The sequence below is a fragment of the Myripristis murdjan genome, chromosome 22 (assembly GCF_902150065.1).
Source record: "Myripristis murdjan chromosome 22, fMyrMur1.1, whole genome shotgun sequence".
Classification (NCBI taxonomy): Eukaryota; Metazoa; Chordata; class Actinopteri; order Holocentriformes; family Holocentridae; genus Myripristis; species Myripristis murdjan.
The window spans coordinates 10,720,298-10,747,692 of NC_044001.1; the positions used below are offsets into that span (position 1 = coordinate 10,720,298).

The 27,395-nt window shown below is 41.7% G+C and overlaps 2 protein-coding genes across 3 annotated transcripts in view; both read right to left on the bottom strand.

Moving 5' to 3' along the window:
• Positions 1-5,135, bottom strand: part of fndc3ba (fibronectin type III domain containing 3Ba) — a 119,879-nt gene extending 114,744 nt beyond the window's left edge. The window contains exon 1 of one of the 2 annotated variants that reach the window (XM_030082029.1): positions 5,054-5,135. The gene's annotated coding sequence lies outside the window, so the exon portion shown is untranslated. Of the gene's footprint in view, positions 1-4,642; positions 4,702-5,053 lie in introns of those variants that run through there. The other variant, XM_030082030.1, reaches the window with a different exon arrangement.
• A 9,000-nt stretch (positions 5,136-14,135) lies between these two features.
• Positions 14,136-27,395, bottom strand: part of LOC115354653 (serine/threonine-protein phosphatase 2A regulatory subunit B'' subunit alpha-like) — a 32,557-nt gene continuing 19,297 nt past the window's right edge. Inside the window, exons 2-12 of the mRNA XM_030045091.1 lie at positions 25,090-25,374; positions 23,176-23,279; positions 22,954-23,056; positions 22,544-22,618; positions 20,260-20,503; positions 19,568-19,616; positions 19,377-19,466; positions 18,543-18,718; positions 18,255-18,373; positions 17,143-17,249; positions 14,136-16,872 (exon numbers count right to left, since the gene is read on the bottom strand). Of these exons, the coding sequence (XP_029900951.1) occupies positions 16,776-16,872; positions 17,143-17,249; positions 18,255-18,373; positions 18,543-18,718; positions 19,377-19,466; positions 19,568-19,616; positions 20,260-20,503; positions 22,544-22,618; positions 22,954-23,056; positions 23,176-23,279; positions 25,090-25,374 (1,449 nt within the window). The 3' untranslated portion in view covers positions 14,136-16,775. The remainder of the gene's footprint in view (positions 16,873-17,142; positions 17,250-18,254; positions 18,374-18,542; positions 18,719-19,376; positions 19,467-19,567; positions 19,617-20,259; positions 20,504-22,543; positions 22,619-22,953; positions 23,057-23,175; positions 23,280-25,089; positions 25,375-27,395) is intronic.

Below are 27,395 nucleotides of genomic sequence, written 5' to 3' on the forward strand. Positions count from 1 at the left end.
TACTGAAAGACAATATGCAATCATATTGAATTATCATCCTATAATCATGTCATTAGAACATTTATTATTTAGAATTTGTTCTCTTGTTAAAATAATGACTAATACTCAGATTTTTGCTAGTATGGAAAGGTGGCCTGACTTTACTTCCACTTATAAAAAGGTGGTTAAAATGGGTGTATATATTCTAATCCCTGCACTATAGCACAGAAATGGTTTCACAGGCAAGCACAGTGGTGCACATGTTGCACCGTGCATCATAAAGAGGCTGGAGAGACAACAGGGCTGGGGAAAGAAAAGAGGCTAGTGAGACTGTGGAGACACTTTCCTGCATTCCAGGTGCTGACCTCCTGACCTTTCAGACTGGGAACGCCTCCGCATGCCCAAACCAACCAATCAGAGCACACTCAGCTCACAGGAAGCGGCTTCTCCACTTGACCATGCAGCAGCGGCAGCAGCAGCAGCAGCAGCAGCATCAAACCAGACCTGAGCTACAGTAACAGTCAAGGCCGAGCCCTTTCGGCGAGGCACACCTGTTGCATGCGGAGAAACAGACGGCGTGACTGAAGCCCAGCAGCCCTGCCTACATTAACTGCACTACTGCACATGCTGGAGGAGCATCTAACTCAGAGACACTTTACGATTTAGTCCAAGTGACACATTCATAAGCAGCCGTAATTAGGGATGCTACAATAATCAATACCAAAATTTTGAAAACAATAGCAGTTGTAGTATTTTCACTTCTGGTGGTATCAATGCAGCTTTACACCTCACTTTGTACCTCAGTGATCTTCCTCTAATATAGGCTCAACCTACATACTGAAACACAGACAGTTGCAGTGAAGCTGATAGCACTATGACGAAATAACATCATTCTATTTGTTGCCAAAGTGGGACATTTCATACAATCTATCTCACCTGAAAATAGTATTTAGCTGCGTGGATTTGTTTCCTACTTGAATGTTTTAATTCTAATGGAGCCTATAGGTTTAAATACTTGAAACGCATCAAGTTTATGCTTACTTGTTACTGTTCATGCAAAGTTTTTCAGTAAAGGATTAAGTGCTGAATGGGTTTTCTGTTTGCGCTGTGGCATCCAATCAGGTATCAAGAATCTCAGACTTTCACTGATATCGGTATCAGCTAACACAAGTCTGGCATTGTAACATCGTAACTGGTGGATATGGTGTTCAGAAAAAAAAAAATATGCCATGGAAAATTGTGATTGCCTTGGTAAATCCACAACAGGTCCACCCTGTGTGCATAAATGTAATTACAGCTCCTACACCTGCTGATACATCTATTGAGACAGCAGAGGCCCCTAAACCCAGAGGGCTGACGACTTGCAATCAGTACACACAGGTGAACAAGCTTTAATCTAAAGAACACCAGCATTACATGCATCACACAGTGTAAGGAGGTTTATCTCTACTTCTTTTCTTTTCCTTTGTCTACGCCTTCTTTCTCGCAGTTTCACACACACACACACACACACACACACACACACACACACACACATACACACAGAGTTTCCAGGGCTGCATTGTCCTGTCTGTGTAATTCTAGAGCCGGTGCAGCTTCTGTTTCTGATACACAAGCAGTGTTCGGTAACACAACCCCTCGGATAACATGTTCTAGGTTATCAAACAGTCTCACACACATGCACGCTCATGCATACACACACACACACACACACACACACACACACACACACAATGACAAGTGTCCTGCCCCTTCCCTGACCCCCTTTCAAACAAGCATACCTGAATGCTGTACCGGGCCAGCAGCGAGGCTCAAGTCAGTGCCAGTGGAAAGGAGAGAACCCAGATTGAGTCCGAGGTTAGATAGATAGTTAGACAGACACTTGGCATCACAAGTCCTCGTGAAACATGGGAACAACTTCCTCATAGCGCTTAGAATAACCCGTCTCACAATATTGAGGACACATTCTCGCGCTGCCATAAAAACACAGCGTGTCACTCCAACCTGGGCCAAAGAGAATCTGCAAATAATTCTTAGTGTGGAGAATGGGGCTCTATCTGGATTATTCTGATTGTATCTGCCAAGTCTGTTAATCACAGACAAGCACACTTAATTGATTTTCAAAGCCTATCCTGTTGTGTTCACTGCATTGTCCTACATGGCACACACACACCACTGTTCATGCACTAAAGTTGAATAAAACATGCAGCAAAAAAGGTTGTAAAACGATATTTTACTGGTCTGCAGCAAGACTGACACAAATGAGGGCATGAATGTACCTGTGTGACAATGCCGCACAGGCCCTTAACTTATATAAAGTGTTATCCAACCTCTTGTCCATTCAAGTGAGAGACAGGGGAAGGCAAAAAAAAGAGCCAGTGCAACAATGGCTACCGTCCTGTCTGCTTGACTCGAGCCTCAACACTGTTCTGTTCTCTGTTATACAGCTGTCGCCTACTGAATTGCAAAAAGGTTGAAAAAGGAATGCTACAGGTGGCTCGGTGGTCTGAAGCTTGGGAAAATCACTTGCTTGTGATTGCATCAGTATGGCTGCAAATCCCAGCTCATGCTTTTCTGTTGTAAAATCTCAAGCAGCACATTCCTGTCTCTCTACAGGGCCAACTTAACCCCCCAAAAAACAAAAATTTAAAAAAAAATTAAAAAATTAAAAAAAAAGTTGGACAAACACATGTTGATTGTCATTGCTAAAATAACCTTTTTTTCATATTCATGGGCTAAGTTCGGCATAGGAGCACCATCTTAACAAATACAGCTTTGTTTACATTCTTGTTGTGTATAAATATTGAAGCCAAAGAGGCTTAACTTTCAGATAACAGTGTACAAAAGATATAAACCACATATATCTTCGGATAATTGGAATATGGGTGTACTGAATTAGAAGAAAAACAAAACTCTGCTTGTAAAAATAATAATAATAATAATAATAATACATATGGCACATCTTCAGGCTGGTGTTCAGCTCAGCATCTGGAACAAAGACATCCAAGCTGCCCAGAAAGGCACACAGGCATTCAGACCTGCACCTCATCAGCTGATTTCTCCAAACAATTCCATGCCACGGAATACCAAATGGGATTAAATGCCCAAGATTTTGGATGAGAATCTTCCCACCGTCCAAGCAGCAATTCTGCTCTTACTCATGTGCTGACTGGTCAATTATAAAATTCTAGCAAAATGTGCCTGTGCCTCATATCCAGGGAACCCTGTTGTAACTCGAGTGGCCCCCAGGAGCCTACTTTGACTACATCAGGCCACAGTGCCACAGCATTTACAAACCCCGACGGAAGCCAAGGACACAAAACGAGGAGTTCTGCAGAAAAGTATGTTATGCCTGAAGCCTTGAAGACTCTCCAGTGGGTTTCATGGCCTTTAGGCTACTGTGTTCAGCCTACATTCTTGACACTTCCATTCTACACCTCGTACTTGTGGAAGCCAAATGCATTACCCATTCATGCACTAAGGAGAATTCCTGTGCACACCTTTTCAGCTGGTCCTGGCGAGCCACCCCCACTACCACCACATTCACACACAGACACACACACACACACACATACACACACACCATAAACACACACAGCGCCCCCAACCCCCCAAAAAAGTCAAATATCAGTTTTTTTTTTCACAGAAAAAAAGTGCATGGCCACATCAGCCTTTCACCAAAGGAATGTCATCTGACGTCATGTATTTGGGATCGTATTTCTCCTTCTCTCTCCTCTGAAAAGTGTGCGTGCGTGCGTGCGTGTGTGTGTGTGTGTGTGTGTGTGTGCGTGATGAGTTAGGTTATTTTTTCCCCCAACATTTCTCCAACGTGCCCATTGGATCCAGAGCCCGCAGCAGGGAATTTGGGATTCCCAAATCATATCCCAAATATATTATAATGACAGCATGGCAATTAACCAATCAGTCTTGTTTAAACAAACAAATAAATAAATAAATACTGACGCAGATTCTCACAATCGGGATCATCTTGTGTATTTTACATTTTCCGACCACTTGGTGCCACATCTCCTTCTTTTCTCTTCACTGATGCGTCAGTGATTTTTTTTTCTACGTGGAGGACACATAATCAATCGCTAAAAAGCATGAATCCAATGTTTGATTTCCACGTCTGCATCAGAGAGGGAGAGAGAGAGAGAGAGGGATTTGTCTTCCCTGCACAAACAGACACGTAGTCGTTTCTGAGCTTTCGCAGAGAGAGAGAGAGAGAGAGAGAGAGAGAGAGAGAGAGAGAGAGAGAGAGAGAGAGAGAGAGAGAGGCAGACAGCCTGGCTGGAAGGAATGCTAGGATATGCTGGAGTTGAGAATCTCTCCTCTCCAAAGCTTATTTCTGCATTCTGCAAACAAAAGTAAACTCCGCAAAAAGTCACAACAGCGCAGATCCCAAAACATTGCTCAATAACTATCCAATGCAATGAAAAAGCCCAATAGAGTCAATTCAATGATTTCGTAACCCCCTGTCAAATCTGACTGTCTCAGCATCTTCCATTCCAAGTTATTTTCCAACTATAAAAACATTCATTTCCTCATCACGAGAAGCTACAACAAAACAGAGCATTTCCAGTGTGCAAGTCGCGATGCAACCAACCCAAAATGCTGCAGAAATAAGCAAAGGAGACAAGGTTTTATCCTGTTGCGCACTCACTCCATCTGAAGTCCTCGGAGACAAAAACACATTCTTTGGTAAAAAGGAGAGAAATCGGGACAGCAAAGAGCCAGCTCCAGACGCGCAGCCCGACACATTCAGTTTCGGCCACAGTGAAGAAGGAATGCGACAATCCGCGCCGCTTTGCCTTTTCCTTGTTACAAAATGAAATACAAAAAATACCCAAAAGTTTCGATTCACCCCCCTCCACAGGAGTGGAGCAGTTTTCCTTTTTCCTTTGCGCTGGCCAAGTGGCCCAGACTGCCGGCGTCAGCGCTCAGCTCTCCAAACTCACACACACTCACACACACACATACTTCTAAAACTTTTTTTAACACCGACTCTCGCCACTTCCATTCTCGTTGTTTTTTGGGGGGGTACTATCGTTGTGAAAAGTGTAAGACAACTCACCTCGCTGCAATAAAATAATCTTCAAACAGACGTGGCTGCGCGTTTTTTTTATTCCCAGGGTCGGGTCTTGCCTGTCTGCTGGCGCGGCGCGACGCGTACTGGGAGACTCCGCCATGTCAATCAAAACGCGACGCACATGGAGGGCAGAGCCCGCCTCCTTTTACCGTAATACACTGCGTATTACACAAGCCCAAACAGAGCGCAGAGCTGGTCCGTCACCACGGCGAAATCAGGATCAATAGGCCACTGGAGGCGTATTGATCAGCAGTGATATCAGAGGAGGTGCGGCTTTTTCTGGTTCAACCCCAAACAGAGTGCAGTTTTATCATCTGTTCAGTGTAAAGCACCAATTAAAGTGTCATACTGCGTGTATAAAACAGGACAAAATACAATAATACTGAAGAGAACATAAAACATTTAATCATCAATCAGTAGTTATTGAATATAAATATCAGTTCAGGCTGAGTGGTATGGGCTCCAGCTGAGTGTGACAAAGTGGTTGCTAAACAACACATAAGCACGTGTGCTAGAGGGGACTTTGGGTTAATTAATGTTTAAACCTAACCATAACCCTAATTGTGTCATGAGAACTTTATATTGCTTGTTTATCACAGTCTGAGGACCTGTGCTATCATTCTTCAAAGTTACATAATCAGGCTGTTGTGCTGCTGCATGGAAATATGATAACATTTTATTGTAAGGAGGATGGCAGTGATGCAAAGTAGAAAACAAGAGGTGGCCAGAACCAAAGCTGCCAGTTGGGCAGCACAGCCACCATCCAGCATGTTATTTTTCTGATCAGGTTTTTAATAATATTTTGTAAACATAAATATTCATAAGCAGCAGAAAAAGAAAGAAAAAAACATCCATTATATTAAGTGGTATTGAGTTAGTTAGTTTGTTCATTTTGATTATATTATTTTTTTCCTTTCCCATAAAAGACCCCTTCTTCATGTTACTGTGCTAAAGATAGGCCAAAATCCACCTTAAATGCTGAGTGAGATTAATTATATTAAAACAGTAATGAATTCAGAATTTGTCCCTGACGACAGATATCTCCAAACCAAAATTACAGCCGCATTGGTCTACTTGTAAATTGGCCTGTAGCACCTAGCCAATACTGGCTATTTATATTTATAATTATACGCATACCATAAGGTAGAGTAAACCATTTCCCTACACCCTTATAAAAAAAAAAAAAAAGTACCGTTGATCCTATAATGAGTTTAGATGGATACTGTAGTATAAGTGTGGTGATACACAATGCTGAGTACTGCTGACATCTTGTATGCCTACACCAGATGTGGAGGGGTCAGTTAAGTCTAAACTAAAAAAAAAAAAAAAAAAAAAAAAGGAAAGGAAAGGAAAGGAAAAAAGAAAAATTCAATAGGCCAAAGTCCCTCTGAACACGTCCCTGGTCATTGTGTCAAAATCCTGTGTCCTTCTGGTTTCTGGTCCAAAGGTTACAGGCCTAATGGAGGTGAATGTTGATGGAACGATGCTGAAACATAGCACAAGAGGTACAAAAAGACTCCTGCACACTCGCAAACTTGCAATAATACATTTATTTTGCAATGGTTGGGTGCTAAAACCTTCATTAGGCCGAACAAAAGGAGAACAGGGTCAAATTCACTTTAATCACCAAGTGGGCTGCAGCTGATGTAGTGGGATTTGTCTTGGAGAGTTTGGTGCAGAAATATAATGACAAGGACAGCAGGACTTCACATTCAGTACTGTACAGTGCCACTGGAGAGCACAACATGTGAGTGAAGGATATGAATAGCTAGAAATTGGTTTTCCTCAGCAATGGTTGTATCTGTAAAGCAGATTTTTTTTGTCCCTATTGGTGTATGAAATGAAAATATTAGTCTGATTAAGACATCAACACTCAAAACCTACTCTGAAATTAGAATATTGTCAAATTAAACATGACATATTAATGAAATGTAACACTTGTATTCCCCAAATAAAAATTCAAAATAAGTGAGAGATGACTGAAGTCTTTGGTTGACAAAGTAAACAATAATGATTATGATACTTTAGAAACACTGAAGGATAAACTTGAGGTTCATATTTTTTTCCTCTGCATTTTGGAAATAAGTTATTCATCTGTACTAAGGTTGCAATAATGAGCAATGATTTTAAAGTGGTGTCGATCCACAAAGTAGCACAAAACCTAATAATTTACTGCACAGTAGGTTCCTTGTTATTTATTGTGCTTATTGAGTCTGATTTCTTCCTGTGATGGATCTCTCCATCACAAGTATAGCAATATATTTCTCATTACAGCTACAATCCCATAACTGCATTTCTAAAATCTACGTCCCGGGCTGAATAACATGCCTGACAAAGGGCTGGCTCTGATCGCTTTTACATTTTTTTTTTTTTTTTTTTTTTTTTTTTTTTTATTTTGCATCAACTCAAAATACACTAAATGCTACACAAATAAAACAAGCCATTAAAATAACAACAGGTAATCCCTCAGTAATGTATGTTTGTCTCCAACAGTAATCGACCTCTTTGCTTGCCATACTTTCAAGCAAGCAGACTTAGCCAAATACACTCATTGCCCCTGAGTTCTACATTTCATTCTGTTGGCACACACACACACACACACACACACACACACACACACACACACACACACACACACACACACACACACACACACACACACACACACACACACAAACACTCACATACACACACACACATTCCAGCAAGTGCACTAAGAAAACAGCTACTGGTGTAATTCCAAGCCGTCAGTACACACTAGCAAAAAAATGGCCCAGGACCAGGACAGTGTGCCTCGGGAAAATTTAATTCAATTCAGTTCAGTTCAATTAAGAAAACACTAATCATCCCCAAGGGCCCACTGATATGCCAGGCATAAATATCATGTTCATAAACAAAGCAGACATCGGCATCAGGTGAAATCCAAGCTAAATAAATCAGAGGCAGACAGACTGTGGAGCCCCCTAACTAACGAGGTCAAGTACACTCAGGAGGTAAGCCCTTTGATATATATGATATAAAATATCTTTTAGATATATAAAATAAACAGGGATTGTGTGTGTGTGTGTGTGTGTGTGTGTGTGTGTGTGTGTGTGTGTGTGTGTGTGTGTGTGTGTGTGTGTGTGCCAGGTATTACTAATGTTGTGGGGACATAAATCTGTTTACATAGTCATGTTGTGGGGGACTCGACTTCCTTATGGGGACAAAAATCAAGTCCCCTTAATGATCATTCATTTTAAGGTGAAGAATTGATTTAAAGGTAAGTTAACTTTAGGGTTAGGTTAAGGTTAGGGTTAGGGTTAGGGTTAGGCAGGTAGTGGTTACGGTTAAGGTTAAGGTAAGTCTCCAGGAATTGAATTTAAGTCAATGTAATGTCCTCTGAAGTGATGGAAACACCTTGATATTTGCAATATAAAATATATCTTAGATATATAAAATAAACAGGGATTGTGTTTGTGTGTGTGTGTGTGAGTGTGTGTGTGTTTGTTTGTTTGTTTCTGGACTTGTTTGCAGAGTCATTTTTCATCCAAGAAGCTTCATCTCTTCTGCAGATCCTGTTCTCTTCCAGAACTGAAGAAGCTTCGTTCTTGGAAAGATCTTTAAGTTTTGAGAAAACTAGGGGATGTGGATTGAGCAACATGAACTTCAACTCAGTATCTGGAAGATGTCTCTAATATTCAGTACATTCATTGTATGTCTCCCCATTGGGTACTATCAATCGTTGTATCAGAACTTGAGGCAATAAATGTCAGATTGGGGAAAGAAATGCATAAATTCAAATTCATTAACAAACCGCTCTGTTCACGATGCCACAGTGGGGCAACACTGAGTGACGTATTGGGCCTTTAAAGGCTGCCAGTCCCGTCAGATTAGATCTGTGGAGGAGAGTGGATGAGGAAACACTGGAGGGCGCAGATCTTGGAACAGAGCTGCAGTTATTTCCCCTGTATGTCAGGGCCAGGCCTCCACAACCAACAGATGTTTACCACCAACCCAGCTGCTCTCTCCCTCTCTCTTTCTCCCTCTTTTTCTCTCTCTCGTTTTTTTTTTTTTTTTTCTCTGTGGCTCTTTAAAGCAAGCTCTCCCTGTAATCATGCGTGCTCCATTCACCAGAGGTCTTTGAAGTAAGTGGAATGCGTCCAGCCATATGATACAGTGCGTACTGTATATTCTTATGGCAGAAAGAGAGAGAAAGCGGTAAAGGGATTTTGCTGGATTTCTGCCCGTTCTTCAGTGCGGTTCTCTAGATGTTAATTATGTCCTGTCTCCACTCCTACAGGCTGAAATGATGTGTGTATGTGTATGTGCATGAATTTCTAAGTCTGTATAAGTGTGTGTGTGTGTGTGTGCACGTATGTATACACGAGTCTGTGTGTGCCTGTGTGTGAGTCTGCACATGCTTGAGTGAGAGCTGGCAAAATAAAAAATTGAGACACCAGCTGACATCTGATAACGGGCATCTATGGCATCTATAGAATCAAAGAACGCATAGCTTCAAAGAATATGGTGTGTGTGTGTGTGTGTGTGTGTGTTACTTTCCTCCATAGATGTGAGGATGGAATTTGGCTCATCATGAGTTCAAAGGAGTCAACGCAAAGCTCTCTGCACACCGACAAGAACAGGCACGCCTCTCCCTGCCTCTCTCTCTCTCACTCGCTCTCTCTTTCTGTCAGTGTCTCTCTCCTCCTTTTTCTCTGACTTCTGCAGGACTATCAAACACTTGACCTGTTTCTGCAGTGCGTGTGTTAGTCTTGTACAGGTGTCTGCTTACATGCGTGCAAGCGGACAGGTAGCAGGAGAAGGTAAATAATACCGTTTTTATCCATACTCAGTATCGCTGTCATCGTTGTCACTGTGTGTATACTTTAATCGATCAATCAGGAACAAATACCTTCCTCTGTGTCTGGCTCAGGTGAACATAACACACTGAATAAAGCTAGAATGTTAATATAATATTCCATGAAATGTGTTGATACTGTGACGCCTTATTATTTGCAAATTTGAGTTTCTGTGGGTGGCACTCTTTTTACCTTGTCTGTTTACCCATGGTACCTTTCACTGAGTTTACTGTCCAGTTCTTCCTCTGTTAATTCCAAACAAACCACTGTTGTTGCTGCTGGTAAATGTAAAATGTATCACTTCCTCTGTCTCTGACACGATTTCCCAGTGAAGCCGCACAAGACATCAGCTGTTTAGAACAGCAGATATAGCAAATGTGAAAGCGCTCATGAGCTGGGTGTGTAAAATCAATCGGTTATAGAGAGGAATAAAATACTTGATTGTTACTCTAAAAGAAACCTGCAAGAAAACTGACTTTCTTCCTTTATTTTTCTTTATTTGTGCTTTCTTGGCTGTTGATTTTGTACTGTGAGATGTGGCCTCGCAGTCTGAATTGAATTGAACTGAACTGAACAAAATTAATGAAACAAAATGAAATGGAAGTGAATTGGATTGTGGCGAAATGAGCTGGCAGACGTCTTCATGAGATTACTGTTCTCTCCGGTATGTCTGGAACAAGCTCTGTACTCTCCCCCTCATTCAGAGCCCTGCCGTGCTCAAGGACATCACCCTATGGGAAAATCTCTCTCTCCCTCATCTCTGTTGTTTCTCTGATAAGCTGAATTGGTTCCACTCGCCTCCCCGGTCTTTTCAGGGCTTTTCCATGCAGCTTTATCTGAAGCCCAGTGTTCGAGGGGGACCTGCGCTTGTTCCAGAGCCGCCAATCATGTCATGTGTTCCTACTCTGAGAACAACTTCCACTCATGACATCACGGCGGGTGACATCACGCTGGGTGACACCACCATGGGCTGGTGGGCGTTGGCAATCATGGCAGTGGAATGTCCGTGATTCAAGGGGGCGGTACTGCGATCTGGTTGGCTAATTGCTTTGTCCCTGACATTTGTGGAAAACAAGTGGAGTGCCATTTCAAACAATGACCAGTCAACTCTGACCTTCGATGGGAGGCAAATTGCTCATGTACTAGTCACAACATGGTGACATGCCAACGATTACAGCATTTTCAGTACAATCCTTGCATTCAGAACAGTAACTCCTCAGCACCGTTGCTTTGTTGTGAAATACATTCCTAGAAAAAGTAACTTGATCTTTATGTAGGAATCTTTGTTCCAAGACACAAAGTTTACCCACTGCGATAAACTTTTGCTTCTTGAAATTCATCGGGCAATATTTGCTTAAGACAAACGAATGGCAGGGTTTTCTGAACACACAAGGTGATAACTATCTTAGAAGCAGATGTGTCAAATGACACCTAACTTTCATAGTGATCCACAAAGTTTTGGACTTTCATATCTTTTTTTCAGACTTTTTTTCATCCATCGGTTTAGCTAGATCTGAGGTTAGAGAAAAAACATTTCAATTCCTTAACGAGACAGAGGAACTGCTGCTTTGGCTTGAAAACAATGCAGAGGCAAGAGGTGCTCTTTGGGAAGCGGGGCAGTTCATGTAGATTCCTCTGTCTAATGCAGTGGCCAACATAATAAAGCCTTTTTTTTTTTTCATTTTCTAAAAGAAAGAGAGTGCTGTGGAATTCATTGAATCTATACTTCAGTTCCTTATATGGGCTGTAGCAAAAGCACAAAGCACTGCAGTAATCATGTAAAAACCCATCTGTCCCGTCAGGCCCTGGCACTGACATGCCCTGTTTTTATTAGCCATGTGGGGAGGATGACCATGATGGGAAGGGAGAAGATGAATAACAAAGAGGTTGATAGTACTCAGCAAAAAGTGGTACCAGGGGCTGAACTATGATCTGAAAGGTTGAGGGGCACAATTTTAAAAGTGTAAGTGGAGTCGTAGGAGACCTCTCCAAGATCATTTTTTTGCTATTTAAAACTAATTTCCTACATTTTTACATAACCTCACATGAATCAGTGTAGACCAAATAGCTAAGTGAAATATTCTAGTTGTTGATGTGAATGGATGCCAGTATTCAAATTGGTTACATTATTTATTAATTTCAGCTTAACATGGCTATTATTGTTCTACTCCTGAAAAAGAGGCTTGCACATCTGGCCTTGCTGAGGAGCTGACTAAGTGCGGTGTGCTAGTCCAAGAACTGAACAATTATATGGAATTTGTGAGGTTCCCTGAGGACTGGCTTGAAAACCCCTGCTCTGTTGCACTGTCACGGTAAAGCATTTTCATGTAAGTGTTCAGTACTGGCAAAACAATTTGACAGCTCTAACAAAAAGTAGCAAAACAGCAATTTTCAAAAGTGCACCCCTGGTTGAAATGATACCCATGGGTGGGTGGGACAACTTGGTGCCTGCTGGATCCAGATGCAGACTCTGTCCAGCCTGGTAAGGGTACGGGATGTCAGCGACGTGGGAGAGGTATCCAATGGCAACTACTCCAAGGTTGGAGTTGTAACACAGAGGTCCAGTCAAGAACGCTGTCATGGTGACAGCAGACATCACCGGTTACATCATTGCAGTCAGGATGGAGAAGGTTTTGGCCATGTCAGACTGAGAGAGGACAGAAACACAGAGCTGACTGATATAGTTACCAGTATCACCCAAGTGGGGGCAGTAGAGAGGAAAGTTACACAACTTGTAGTTGTACAAGTGTAGACCAGAGATATCTATGGTATCTGTGGTATACCAAACAGCATGCCCTAAGAGGAAAGGTAAAATCCTGTGACTAAGTGGTAGTCAATCATCTTAGGGACCGTTAAACATCTGCAATGAGCTTGGGAATGCCTCAAGTTCTTTTCCATCAATAAAACAATCAACACCGTACCACACTCACCAGAGATGTCCTGTTTTGGTCCCTGTTTGCCATGACAACAGTGACGCCACCCACAGCGGCCTGGGGAGCAAGCAGGCATGACATTTAGCATTTGTGTTGTTTCAGTGTAGAGCTGACGTCAGGTATGCCACTTTCAGTCCAAAGCATGCCAGTCTGAGAACTCACAAGGAATGGAGTGGGCATCCTGGCTGTTATTACTTGGTGTGTGTACGTGCACAAGTGAATGTGCCACCGATTCACTGGATGCCGTCACAAATGAGCAAAACAGAGAACAACTCGGTTACCTACCAGTGTGCCAAACAGTTTAAAAACAGTTTGAACTTTTAAGTGCTTTCCCTGTGGTACGTACCCATAATATTATGTTGAGTTTGCATGCTTTAGCTCCGCATATTTTCCAAATCCTGTGTATGAGTATGCAACTGTATTTGTCGAAGGGTACCTGCCAGTGTCCCAGTCAATATTAGTGCAGCTACTTTAGCATCTCAGAATATAAATCAGGGCTTGTAGGAGCCACGGGAATAAAAATAAATATAGGTCAGAAGGCCAGACAGAACACCCAGTGGTCAAAACGACAGTCACTGTGTTGACATGCACTGTAATAATCAGGTTATTCACCTGATCCACCTGCAGGCAGATATCTAATTTCTCAAATGCCATGTAAATGAGAAAGCCAGTTTCCGTAGTGGGGGTAAGGGATTAAGAGAAATTGGCATAATGATAGATTTCTCCTGCGGAAACATGATTATTGTGCCATGGATACCATTACACCAATTTTCTGAACAGCTTTGGAGTGAGCTTCAACCTACTGGCCACAAATGCGCTGTCAGAGCTGCACACACACCACCTAAAATCGCTTTACTTAATCACCTCGTTATTAAATGCACCATCTTGTTACTATTTTTTTTTTTTTTTTTTTTTTTTTTTTACAATTTAGTTACAATACAGTACAGTTTAGTTACAGTTTGCTGTATTAAGTAAGGCACAGCATTCAGTAGCTGCTCACAAAATAAAATTTAAAAAAAGCTATAGTACAATGGAACAGAGGTAAGCATGGAGAAGGAGAGAAGAAGGAAACGGAAACTGCAGACAAACATACCTACATGCATACTATGTGTATGAATGTAGGAAGTATGTGTGTGTGTGTGTGTTTGTGTGTGTGTAGTGCTGGTGGGTGGGGGAGAGCATGTGTAACCACAAGGAATTCTCCAGAATTTTCTTAAAACATCTTTATTTAAACTCAGTTTCAGAAGAAAGCAAAAAAAGAACAGGAGAGAGGAAGACAGGAAAGAAAGAAAGAAAGAAAGAAAGAAAGAAAGAAAGAAAGAAAGAAAAACAGAGAAGAGACAAAGAAACAAACAAGGAAATGACAAAAAGAAACACCATGCCAATACAATAACCATCAGAATTTAAACACATCTTAGCCTACTCAAATCTCCTCTGTGTGGAGGAAGTATTTCAAAGTCAAAGTCCCTTCTCTACCTGCCTCAGTAAAGATGTGATTTCAAAGTAAAAGTCCTCTCGCTGTCCGGAGTGCCCCTGGTCAGAGACAGCTCCCCCATGGCTTCTCTCCTTGGCCAGTCCTGAGTGAGCAAGCACCAGGACACTTTGCATAGAGCCAGAAAAATGTCATCAGGAGAAGTCACATCGTGGCCCAAAAGTTCCTCTTTACTACTGTCTGGATGGATGGACTTGTCTCCTTGAGAGTGTGTGAGAGTGTGTATGATTGTGTGTGAGAGACAACAGCAGTGAAACACCAGTCTCAGAGGTTTCTGCATGAGATGCATCTCATACTTGATTGTCAGGTGGGCAGAGCCTCAGATCGCAGTCCTCCAAGACGAATCCGCCCCATTCGGCTGACATCATCACTGTGTGTCTAACACACAAACATATGCACACCTAACATAATTTATCCCCCCTCCCTCCTCCCAGCACACACGCCACACAGTGGCGCAGCAATACAATCCATCAAAATACATAAAAATCAAAGCCGTTATGTCTATAATGGCTTATTATTATTAATATTATTATTGTTATTGATTGAGTTAAATACAGTCAGGCACATTTACAATGGCTATAGAGCTGAAGGGGGAAACTCATGGTCCTTAAGGCGTCCACTGGCTCTCTTTCTCCCTTTCAATGTAGTGTGTGTATAAATGTGTAGGTGAGTGTGTGTGTGTGTGTGTGTGTGTACAGTAAGTGCCACTAAGAGAGGTATACACCAGTGAACTTGGAGCCTTTGAGAACAAGAGTTGTCCCGTTCCTAATTAAAGAGTTACACAAGCACACACACCGGCCCTGGGAACACCGTCCCCATGGCAACGACTACGTTCTATCAACAGCTTTGACTCGGAGAGCTACACGTCACACACTCCTAAGACACACTCCTCTATCAGTGATTTATAAGCAAACACACGCTCCTAGCTATTACAGTACGGGCAGTGTACACACATGCACCTGTCCCTGTGAGTGCAGCACAGTCAATATGGAGTGAAGAGGCGTCCACGGCACTGTGTGTTACGGGGAAAATGGTCTTGAAAACACCTTTTGTTTTTTTTGTACAGAATCACCATGGAATATGACAGTGTGATTTCCAAACAGACACTGAAGAATTAGTTGACAGTAATAAAAGAAAGACTTGATATCTATTTCCCTCATGAACACCTGAATATGTGTTAATTTTGGAATAAATAAGAACAAGGACACTCGGCAAACAGAGCTAGGTAATATGACCAGCTGCTACCACGTACATTTCTTTACTAATCCACTACCTATGAGGATGTGAGAAAGCTACTGGGTGTGCATTGCATGAGATGGATAGGCACAGCATCTACTGCGTTATTACAAATATAGAATGGAAGAGTATGGAGATGGAAATGTGTGGGCAACTCTACCAGAGAGTTTGATATGTTTCATAATGTGCATCATTCTATGTACAGATCCCTCACTATGAACTGAGTGGGAAGAAACTGACTGAAGTGAATGGCTGAAACATTACGGTCCTCGTGGCCTGAAACTTTTACCCAGGTTTAAAAAAAAAAAAAAAAAAAAAAAAATCACAAAGGGACTCCAGAGGTGGAGCGCAAAGAGATAACACTGCTCTAAGAATAGAGCCGCTCAGGCCGTGCTGTGAAGTGAACTCCCTGATGGAAAGGTTAGCCGGCTGCTGTGCACCGTGGCTCTGCTGCATGACAGTTATGGCGTGCAGCGTCGGTGTGCAGTAGCACAAGCTGGCCACAGGGAGGCGCCTTTAGAACCATCCGCAGTGTTATGTGATTCCTCCCACAAGGAATGGGACAGGAGGTTTAACAACTTCCTCTACAAGGAACACAGTAACATGCTGATCAAGCAGTAGATTGCTGGTTTCTGTCTTTCTGTTTGTCTCGTTATTTGGCAGTAGACTGTCTGCGTCTGTTCTCCCTGTCTGTCTCTCTATCTAGCAGTTTGTCTGACAGTTAACCTGTCTGTCTTTCTTATGATGTGCACAGTAACACTTAGAAAAATACACGACTGATGATTGTCTTCTGGCAGGATTGTCAGTAGAGAATTCACAATGGCAGCTACATTATTTTACAGTAAAGTTTTTTTTTTTCATTCTCATTCTTTTTAGAGCTTATCCGCAACTATCCGCTTTTCATGGCTTTGTTCTCTCAGGTGAAGTGAAGAGCTCGCTTTCTGTACGGATACAGATATATTATTGCACCAGATACAGTATAAGTACAGTATTGGTTTACAGTCACACACACGCAAACACTAACAAGTCCCTTCTGAGGAGGAACTCGGGCTTTTAAACTCCACAGCTGCCAAAATCCTTTTCTATTGCTTTCTTTACATCCATCCATCTTTTTAAGTCTTCCAGCTGATTTTTTCCGAGCCCGCCGTCCCTCGTTTCCTGTCTGTGTTTTCCAGGGTGAGAGGCCCAGAGATTCCAAGATGAGAATTTCATGCCGACAGGTCGGATATGACCAGTTTTTCCATCTTATTCCCAATTTCTCCGGAGACTTGAAGCTCATCTGCCTCATACTCATCATCAAATGACCTGAGAACACAACAAGCACAAAATTAGTCAATCATTGTTTCATACTAGAAGTATATTGGCACTTTTTTGTTGATCAGTTCCCAGTGATTAGTCACTAACAATGAGTCATTAACAGAGGTGATTTTCTTGGTATTGACAATCTTTGCCAGCTACATTATTCAATGGGAAAACTTGGGGACTTGAATAGACTATTCAAAGGGAAGGTATATATGTGCATGTGTGCATTTCTACGTGTGTGTGTGCATGAATGTATGTGTTAATGTGTCGTACCCCTCATGTAGCTGTTCATTGGCAGTCTCCTCTGCCACCAGGATCTCATACTCCTCTGAGGCATATTTATCCCAATCAGATGGCTCTGGACCTTCACTGTCAATGTCCTGGAACACACACACACACCGCAAACATTGGAAAATATTAACAAGGAGAAACAGCAGTGGCAGAAGTTCACGTTTTTTTCACAGCCGAAATCAAATAAAGCATGTATATACCAGAAAGATTAAGCCTTTGATGCCCATTCTAGACTCAGAGCTGTCAGGCGACTGCAGCCTTACAGACTAAACGAAACCTACATGTGTGAAATGCGGAGGGGAAGACAGAGCAAAACACAAATAGGCTAATAAAATCTAAATGCATAGCAGCTGGGAGATGGGTGGGAGAGACATTCACACTTACCAAAACCTTATAGGCCATTGTTCTGGCGCTAATGAGGCATTTTGTGTTGAGAAAATTGCCAAAAAACTGTCTGTATTTATTTTCCAAGTCTTTATTTTTTGCAGTTATTCAATTTTTCAATTATTCTAACAATGCTGACATTTAAAGTCCAGACATTTCACGCAGGGATTAGGATGTTAAAATTACATCGCTGGAAAAAATTTTTAAAGGACCAAAGTAAAAAAATGCAAATTGTATTTAAGTGAGTATGTGCTCCCTCAGGGTGGATAGATATTATTTGCCGGTGTTCTTCGACAGAAAATAATCCCCAGCAAAACCTCCCCCCGCCCGGGCCGTGGATTATCGTGGTTATCCATGTCATTGTTTTTGGAAACAACTGTTGCTGTTGAGTTTTTCACATTTAAATTTTGGACGGTCTGTGCTCCCCAAGTGAGTAACCATCTAGAGACTGGAAACATCACCAGGTCACCCAGAAACTATCTGGATGGATAGACTGCACTGAGTGTAAGTGGCAAAATATAATGGAAATTTTTCTGTTTCCATTATATTTTTTTCAAAAAGTGAATAGCTAACAAGGACAGTACTTAAAATAACAATGGGACAGTAATATGCACGGTTTTAACTGTGCTCTTCTTGCACGATAACAAAGGATCAACGCCCCACACCACATCAGCCTCCAGACTGCCAAACAGAGAGATACAGAGACAGACCTTTTGCACAGCAAATGGGTCTCTCTGCTCGTGGTCCAGGTATTTCTCCAGGTTGAAGAAGGTGTCAAAGAATATGTGGGCCATCCGGCAGCGTTTCAGGTCGCCCAGGGTTATCTTGCCTGGAGAAACAACATACATGCATACAAAAAAAATGCACAAAGCTTAAAAAAGAGGGAAGTAAAAACATGACCGTAGGTAGTAGCTTTCCAATGAGGAGAGAGACAAGAGACAGACGTGGATGTAAAATAGTGGGAAAAACACCAGAGCAAAGTTAGTGCCAGCACTAACCTTGGGTCTCGGGCTTCACCAGGTCGAGCATCTGGCAGAGCAAATCCTGGAAGGGCAGAGGTTCGATGCCCATCCCTTCCATCCTCTCACACTGCTCCTCGTAGAAATACTCCAACTCAAACATAGACAGGACGCCATCGCCATCAACGTCCATACAGCGGAACCAGTACTCTATACTGGAGGGAGACAAAAAGGTTCACACGCAATGAGCATGGCCACAAGCACTCACCAAACATTTCTTTACATTTGTAGATTGTATGTTTTCTGGGATGGGGGGGCATCTGTGTGCTCATTGTCCTATATTCCCTCTATGTATTTTTATTCATGCACCATTTCATTTCATTTCATTTCAGCTCCATTTCAGATATTATTTACTGAACATATACTACCAGATTGTGCAGAGGTCATGGGCTTTATGGACATTATTCTGCCTTTTATGTGGAGATAAAATAATGTTACTTGATTTTAGAACGCTAATGTGAAACTGTGTATGAATAAGAGAGTATCTTTGGAAGTAGCTTGACTATTTACATCATTTCAGATAATTTTTTTTACTGAACATGTACTGTCAGAACAATGTCATGGAAATTCTTCTTCTTTTTATGTATAGGGAACATGGGATTAAAGGAACATGGGGCTTTTTTCAGTAAGAGAAAATTACACCATTTCATTGAGGGAATGTGGGGACTTGCGAACACAGAGCCCTGGAAACACAGGCCGGACACCCATTTGCTTAGAGTTACATATTTAGACACATATACAGTACATTGTGTGCATGCACAAACAAAAGCTCAAGCAAATTAGTTGAAAAGCGCTCACACCCAGCTGTCTTACCTGGTGGGGTTTTTCTTGTCTTCCTCAGAGATGAGGAACCAGACAAACTCGGCGTAGCTCATCCTGCCTTCTCTCTGCACAGAGTTCCCCCTGGAAACAAGACACAGAGAGCCATTCATTCTCAGTATACACCCATTATGGTGAAGTAACCTAACTCCTCCATGTTTGTTTATGTGTGTTTTTCTGCTTACCGAGTGACGGCCCCTGAAAACATTCGCTCAATGATTCTGTTTGAGGATGCTGTCAAAAAAGAGAATGAGGGGAATAAGCAAATGTGATTATGTTAAAACACACACACACACACACAGACGCATGAATGCAGCTGTAAACAATCATACATACAGTCAATTACGCAAGTGCTGAATCAGTGAATTCAAGTTTGGCCCATGCGTAGGATAACAGAGTTAACCTTGTAATGGATTTCACATTAGGCAAGATGAATGTGCGGAGCCCAGGAGGAACAGCTGCTGTTTTCTTGCAGTAGCTAGTGGGGGTCCAAATAAACAATGAATGTGCCAAAGCAAAAGACTCTCTGCTTTTAATTTAATGTTGTTTGGTTTAATATGGTTTAATATGGTTTTGAACCAAACCAGTTAAAAAAAAAGAACATCATGTCACTGGCCAAATGCACTGTAACTAACATTTCATTGCCTTAAAGTCTTATTTATGTTGTGGTATATTTTTTATTTCACTGACTGAGCAGCACCCGTGGAGATGGGAGGGATTCACTGTCTTGCTCAGGCACCCTTCGGCAATGAAAATACCTGCTGTCATGGGGATTAAAGAAGTTTCCAGTTCACTGACAGCCTCTCTCGTCGCTACGCCGCCCTGTCGCCTATTTTACTGTCCGACTGACTGACAAGAGACTGTTAATGTCTCATACCGTGGTCGTTGTATCTCGCAAGGTCTTTGGGGTCGATGTAGAGGTCGTGGTCAGTGTCGAGCTCCCAGAACTTGCAGTAGATGACGTAGAAGTGCTCGTAAGAGAAGTAGTCGGTGATCTGGTTGATGTCGTCCTCCTCCTCCAGCAGGGCCAGGGTCTGCAGGAAGTTACTCCTGCGCAGCTCCATCATGGTGATACGGCCCGTCCACGAACGGTTCACCACGTAGTATATCCGCTGGATCACCTGGGACACCACGAGAGGAAAACTGTAAACAACTTACCACAACTGGAAAGAGATGATAGTGAAATCGAGCGCTTTTAATAAAAACAATTTGTGAGAATAGAATAAATCAGAAAAACACAAGTAATGAGAGAGAGCAGGAAGATGAGTATTAAACACACATGGACGACACTGGTGTTTGTGTTGATACTATAATGTACATTATAACCACGGGGTCCTTAGTTGTGGCCACGATGCTGCCTTTTTAAAATAACTTTGAAACATTTGCAGCACTGATGTGGGATGAACACAGGATGACGTCGATATTTGCCTCTACTGTAAGTTTGAAATCAGGGACACAAATCAAACAAGGGAATTACAGACCAGCTGACTCCCTATGTCTGTTTTTTATTTATCATCTCTGTCTGTTTATGGCGGCGTTCCTTCAGTCTATGTGACTCCTGTGGGATCACTTTGAGAGTTGTTCTCTTGCCCTTGGATCCATGCTCACTAACACATATAACTGTTCTCGCTATGTGGGGACCCATTATGGGTTTTTGGCCTTGAGCTGTAATCTTAGTAAGACGGTCTATAGTCTATATTGGAGACAAAAGCGTGGCCCATACCACTTAAGCTCGGTAAAGTACGGATTAGCGCCTATTTCCTGGTACATGGACCTCCCAAGGCTACTAATGTCTCATACAGTAGCGGGTCAGCTGGCCCAGACTGAAGGAAGTGTCTAAATTTGGGCATGTGGAGGGCCAGGGCCTCTACCGCGCTGGGCTGTAGGGGGCATCATTGTTTCCGTGATGTCATCGCACGCTGACGCACCAGAGCTCGGCTTTGCATCTCCGCTCCTCTACACAGCAAACCCTCACCTCGTGTTGCACGTGTTGCAGCTGTCTCACAGTGTGCACATGCATTCACACACACACACACACACACACACACACACACACACACACACACTCTGAAGCTTGAAGTCGCAAGAGGTGCACAGAACCACAGTTGCTGACACGGTTAAGGGGACTGACTTCTGAAAGGTTAAATCCTACTTTAATGGATTTCACCATGCGATGCTTGCAAAGACTCAAGCTTTTAAGACTTTTTGTGGTACATTGTTAGCCTTCTCCAAACATACTGCCATCTTTGTCAGTGTCAAAAAAAATCAATTTCAATAGTGTATCAGTTCTAGTTGTGGGTATATGCAGTCTTTCATAAAAAAAAAAAAAAGTTGATTACTTTGATTTCATAAGCACTTACCCATTGCTGTTAACTAACATCTGGCTGTGTTTGAGCTATTTATCACAATAATGCATTAAAATGACACTTTTTTCCAATAAAGAAAAATCCAACAAATTCATATTCCCAAAGTCACCAGCTACACTAATGGATGAATGAACTAGAAGTACTGGCTCCGTTAGTGCTTGCTCAGCAGAACAGAAATAGCCTGAGACTAAATGGCAGTGATGTTATCACAACAGCAACAATCTACATACGAATCACAACACTAGAGACTTCAAAGTCTCTGCAGTGCATCAACTGTGAAGGACACGATCATAATGAAGCTGAAAGGATAAATGACACTGCAGGCTCCTGAGAGACGGCTCAGCAAACCTCATGACTGTACCACGCTGAAGAAGGGAATGTGACACTCACAACTTAAGGCTTGCAAGCCATATTTGCAAGTTAGCGTGTAAGTTGCTGCACAGAGACCAAATTTGGACCCACAACTCCCAAATTCCTGCTTCCTATGTGAAATCTCTCATAAGTTTAATCTTTCGCTTATAGTTTTTGTTGTGGTTGTTTGTAACTCAGAGTTGACCAAATTCAGCGACATGGTCATGTCAAGAATCTACATCATATTAAAATCAATCTATCCAAAATAAAATTCAAAATCAGCATAGACCAAATAGAATGACTGTGCACCCTCCACTAGGCCCGAGGAATCTTGTTAAGAGCCAGATTTGGCCCAGGGCTCAGGGCTTTAAGCAGCTCTCATCCAAATCTAAATTTGTTAAATACGTAACTCTGACAGCTACTGTTATTTTCCATCTCACTTACCGTTGTGATGTAGCGGGAGTGGAATTCAGGAGCATCTTTCAGAAACGTCAGCCCAGGGTGGGTGTCCACTATGTCCTAATCAGACAATCGGGAACAAACAGAGAAATATTATTTAGGCGAACTTGGGGGAAGGATATTGAGAATTCTGGACAGAGATAAAGAAGTGATTGAGCAATTTCCTCTCAAATTTGCGGCTGTGCTCATGCAACACTGAAGGCCTGGCTTTAAAACACTGCATCCTCTACTACTTCGATTTCTGCTTCTTTCCGTTTCCATTATTTTTTGCCTCTGGCTGAGTGAAATTAGATACTGTATATTATAAATATACATACATAAAGTGTCAGTTTGAATTTAACCTGTGGCACAGACTGGCTGATTGATTGTTTCATTGATCATAATGTGCTGTTTACCTGCAGAAGAGGAATGAAGTCCTCCTGCTCCAGGTAATTACAGCCTGGCTTGGCGAGCAGGTAAATAAACTTAGCTGCATCATCGTGGCAACTGTGCAACAACCTGAGGAGGAAGAGGAAGAGGAGAGGAGAGGGAGAGCCAGAAGCAGAGAGTTAATATTTTAACCTGATGACAGATATTGTAATGAGAGGAGAGTCAGATGAAGGTGAGGGTTGTCTTACTTCCTCCAGGTTGCAATAAAGGAGTGAACAGAGACAAAGCCTGTCCTCTCTCCACCGGCTGCGTTGAACATGGGGGCCTTCCAGTAAAGTGGACACCCACATGCCTAACCAGAAAAACACATCACACGACCATCACCACACACAGATTTTTTTATAATTTTTCAGCGTTTATTCCCTGGAATCAGCAATAACACAGCATTGAAACACTAAAGATGAAGGCTTGTGGCACACAGCAACATAGCATCAAACCAGGCTGCTATATATAAAAAAGGTTGTAAATTCCGTAAAATATTTATTGGATAAACTAATGATACTGGGTCCTACTAATCACCAGAAGTACTGAAAAAGTACTCCAAAATACCCCAAAAGTGGGTATTTTTGTGGTACTTTTGGGGAACTGTTTGAGGTCTTTGGGGTAATTTTGGGTACATTTGGGTAACTGTTTGGGCACTTTCGGGAACTTTTGGGTGATTGGTGAGACCACATTTAGGATATTATTCATTCATTTCATTTTCATATTTCATATTTCATATAATTTCATTTTACTGTCAAACACTGTAACAGCTGAGACAAAACAGGAGTGGGCAACTCACTTTCACTTTCTGTTTTCTACAATTTCCTCTCCAAAGTGAAACGTTCAACCATTAGCTCATTTCCTCCACAGTTATGTCGGCCCATTTCTTTATGAGATAAATATCGTGTCATATTTTGAAACTTAAAAAAAGCTTTGAAAGGTTGAAACTCAGTGTTTGAGAGCTTTAAATCTAGTAAAAAGATTATGCAAGATTGAAACTAAGTTCTGAAGGCTTAAAAAAAAAAATCAGATCACTGCAAACATCATTTTGCGCTTGAGCTTTCGTTCTTCACAGCTGCTGTGTTCCTCCAACACATTTTCAGAGTTTTAAATGTGTCACTGCTCTCCTGGTGGATTAGTTTGTTTACCAGGTTTCAAACCTTGAAAATTGTGATCAAAAACCGGTGTGCATATGTTGGGGAAAAAACTTCTGAACTGTTGAAAGTTTGGTTTTGTAAGGGCAAATATTTATTTTGAATCTTTGCGGATGTACATTTGCACTTAATGTAATGCAGGCTGTTCTTTCAGAGCTGAGTTTACAACACCCACTTTTCAGAAATCTTCCCACAATATGAGGTGAATGTAAATGGATGCAGTGAGACATTTTTCAGTGTGATTACTGTAGCATGATGGAAATTTATGACCAGACAGACATACGATAAGCATTTCATGAGGATAAAGAGGATGAGGATGCTGCTGGCTAACATTATGTTGTGCAGACCCGAGCCTTAACCACTACGCCACTGTGCCTTGGTGCCGGCATTATCAAAAATCTATGTCCTATAAACAATACGAGCACCTGAGGTGATCAAATAAAAAAGGAAAAGAAAACAACATAAACGACGAAAACAGATAAAACAATAATGTCTCATAAATGACTGATAAAGGCTAATGATCTGAGCCTATCAAAACATTATATAAGCCAAAACTTTCAATCTTGCAAAACCTTTTCTGTAATTAGATTTCAAGCTTTCAAACACTGAGTTTCAACAGGATTTTTATCCCATGCTGTCGATCAAATATATCAGCAAATATTTCAGTCAAGACACTAAAGTGATCTACGGTGATATAAAACAGTACGAGAATTCAAAAAAATTATTTCAGGAATTGCTCTTTAACACGATATTAAAAGGGCAATATTCTCTGCAATTGCCTTTTAATATTTTGTCCTTGTTTTCATTATTTTTACTGTTAATTATTGATTTACTGCATTTTAAAAACCTCTTAAATACTTTTCTAAGTCTGATTTGATCGTTTTATCATTACTAGCAGTTTTTAGATGGTGTTTCAAAAGTTTAGGCGCCTGATGAGCCAAAAATATCAGACAATAAACCACTGACCTTTGCAATCTTGCCCATTTCATAAATGTCGGCCTTCTCCTCCTCAAACTCCGTGAAGGCTGCCTCGATGGCAGCGATGATCGTGTCGTGGTTGGAGGGCGGGCCTGGGGCAGGAAGCCCACGGGGATAGTAGAACCTGGGAATGTTGATGGCAGGGGGAGGAGGGGTGACAATCACCGGGGCTGGAGGGGGACTGGGGGAGCGGGGCGTCGGGGTGGGTGCGGTCACGGCCGGGGCGGGGGCCGGCGGGGGTGTGCCAGGTTTCTTCTCAGGTTTGGACTGGACCTTAAGAAAGACAGAGAAAGAGCTCATGTAAAGTAAGCAGTGTTGGGGGCAGATCTAGTAACCTAACACATTCATTTGTCAGTCGTCTTAATCTTTTAATTTAATTTTAATTCTAGCAACTGCAAAGGAAACGCAAATTATGTAGATTTAGAAGCAGCTTCCATCCTGAGTCGGCTGAAAAACTGAACTGTTGAGGGTTTTTACATTCAGGTTTTATTTATTCTCACAATCTCAGATCGCTTTTTTAATTACCATCTATTTTTGTATTTTTGTTAAAGAATCTAATCGAATCCAATCTAACATAATCTAATACAGTTCATTTAAAAGAAAGTGAAATCGCACTGGATCTGAAGCAGATAAAATGCTGCTGGACAGACGAGAACAAAAAAAAAAATGAAAATCTGATATAAGATAGGCTATAAATAAAAGACTATTAAAAACACAGCCTTACTTTGCATTTTAAAGACATTATTGATGACTCACTTGCATAAGCTATATTGTGTTATTTTTTTCAGTGGGTAACAAAAATTGCAAACAAGTAACTTAGTAACAAAGTAAAGTAATTGATTACTTGCACAGCTACCTTTCCTCAACACTGTAGGGTGAAACTCAGCTGCACGTTCTGAGGATAAAGGACTTGTGTGAGGGATGTGGTGGAAAACTCCTACTGAGTCATAAACATACAAACAATCAGGAACTTGTTTTACAATCTATGTTAGTCACCAAGTCAGCCAGGCCGGTACTAAGCAGTCAGCACTGAAGGCAACATCCTTTAAATAGTTGGCAGGAAAACCATAGAGATCAAGTCAAACTTCATTTATGTTAATCTCAGTCACCTAAAATAGCCGGTAAACTGGACGGCAAAAATGAACAAAATGTGGCAGTGTATGAACAGTACTGTATGAACTGTGCACCATTCTGCTGGTCTAATCATCCTGCTTTTCTGCAGAGAATCATATTATTCTCTGATATTCACTGATCCATGAACATCACTGAGGAATTTAGATTTAGACCCGACAATGAAGGAGGATTGAGCTTCACGGAAGGATTTGTGTGTTTTGTCGAGTGTTTGGTATCGAGAGCGCTGTGCTCCAGATTCCAAATGAGTCCATTCTGGCAAATATGCAGGTAATGCACACAAGAGAAAACAACATCATCTATTTGAGTAGAGGAAGAAAGGGTTGATAAATGTCACTCCTAGAAATTAGGATCAGTGCTGCTGGAAATATATTCCAAAATGATTTCGATTCCATTTTTAATTGGTTGGGCAAAGGGACATCTGGGCCGCTCTGGTACCTTGCCACCACAACCCTGGCCTAGATAAGCGGCTAGAAAATGTATGAATGAATGAATGAATGAATGATGAAAAGCAGGAAAATGCAAAATAATAATTAAAAAAAAAAGCCACAATGAATTCCAGCCAGCTCTATTTGGGATCCACTACAAGACCGGCATCAGGTGAGACAGGAAAAAATGTATCCATATAGTTTCCAAATTAGACAGAATATTCAGGAAAAGCTTTTTATCAACATATTCCAGTAAGTAATTCACCATCAGGCATATCATGCAATGAAATCCCCTTTATCATAGTGGAAAGAGGAGTTTTGTTCTAATAGTATATGTCGCTGGTACAGTACACCGACATATACATCTGACAACTTGTATAAATAACTAAAAACACTTGACAGGATCCAACCATCTGTATTTCTATGAATAACACCTCCCAAAGCCCCTGACAGACACAATGAAGTCAAAAGACAACAAACAAGCTTTTAATTAACACGGCCCAAATCAAAATACTTATACTTGGAGTATGAGATCCCTGGTGCCTGAGGATTTGGTGTGTACTTGCTGTGTGTCGGCTCGAGGGCCTCCACACTGTGTGTATTGAGCAGGACAGCTGTAGACCTCCTCCCCCCCCTCCCACTCTCCTTCACAGCGTTCATTCTATCACTCTATTCCTGGACCTCCTGCCCTATTAATACCCTACTGGTATCTGCCTCAGAATAGTTTGTCTTCCC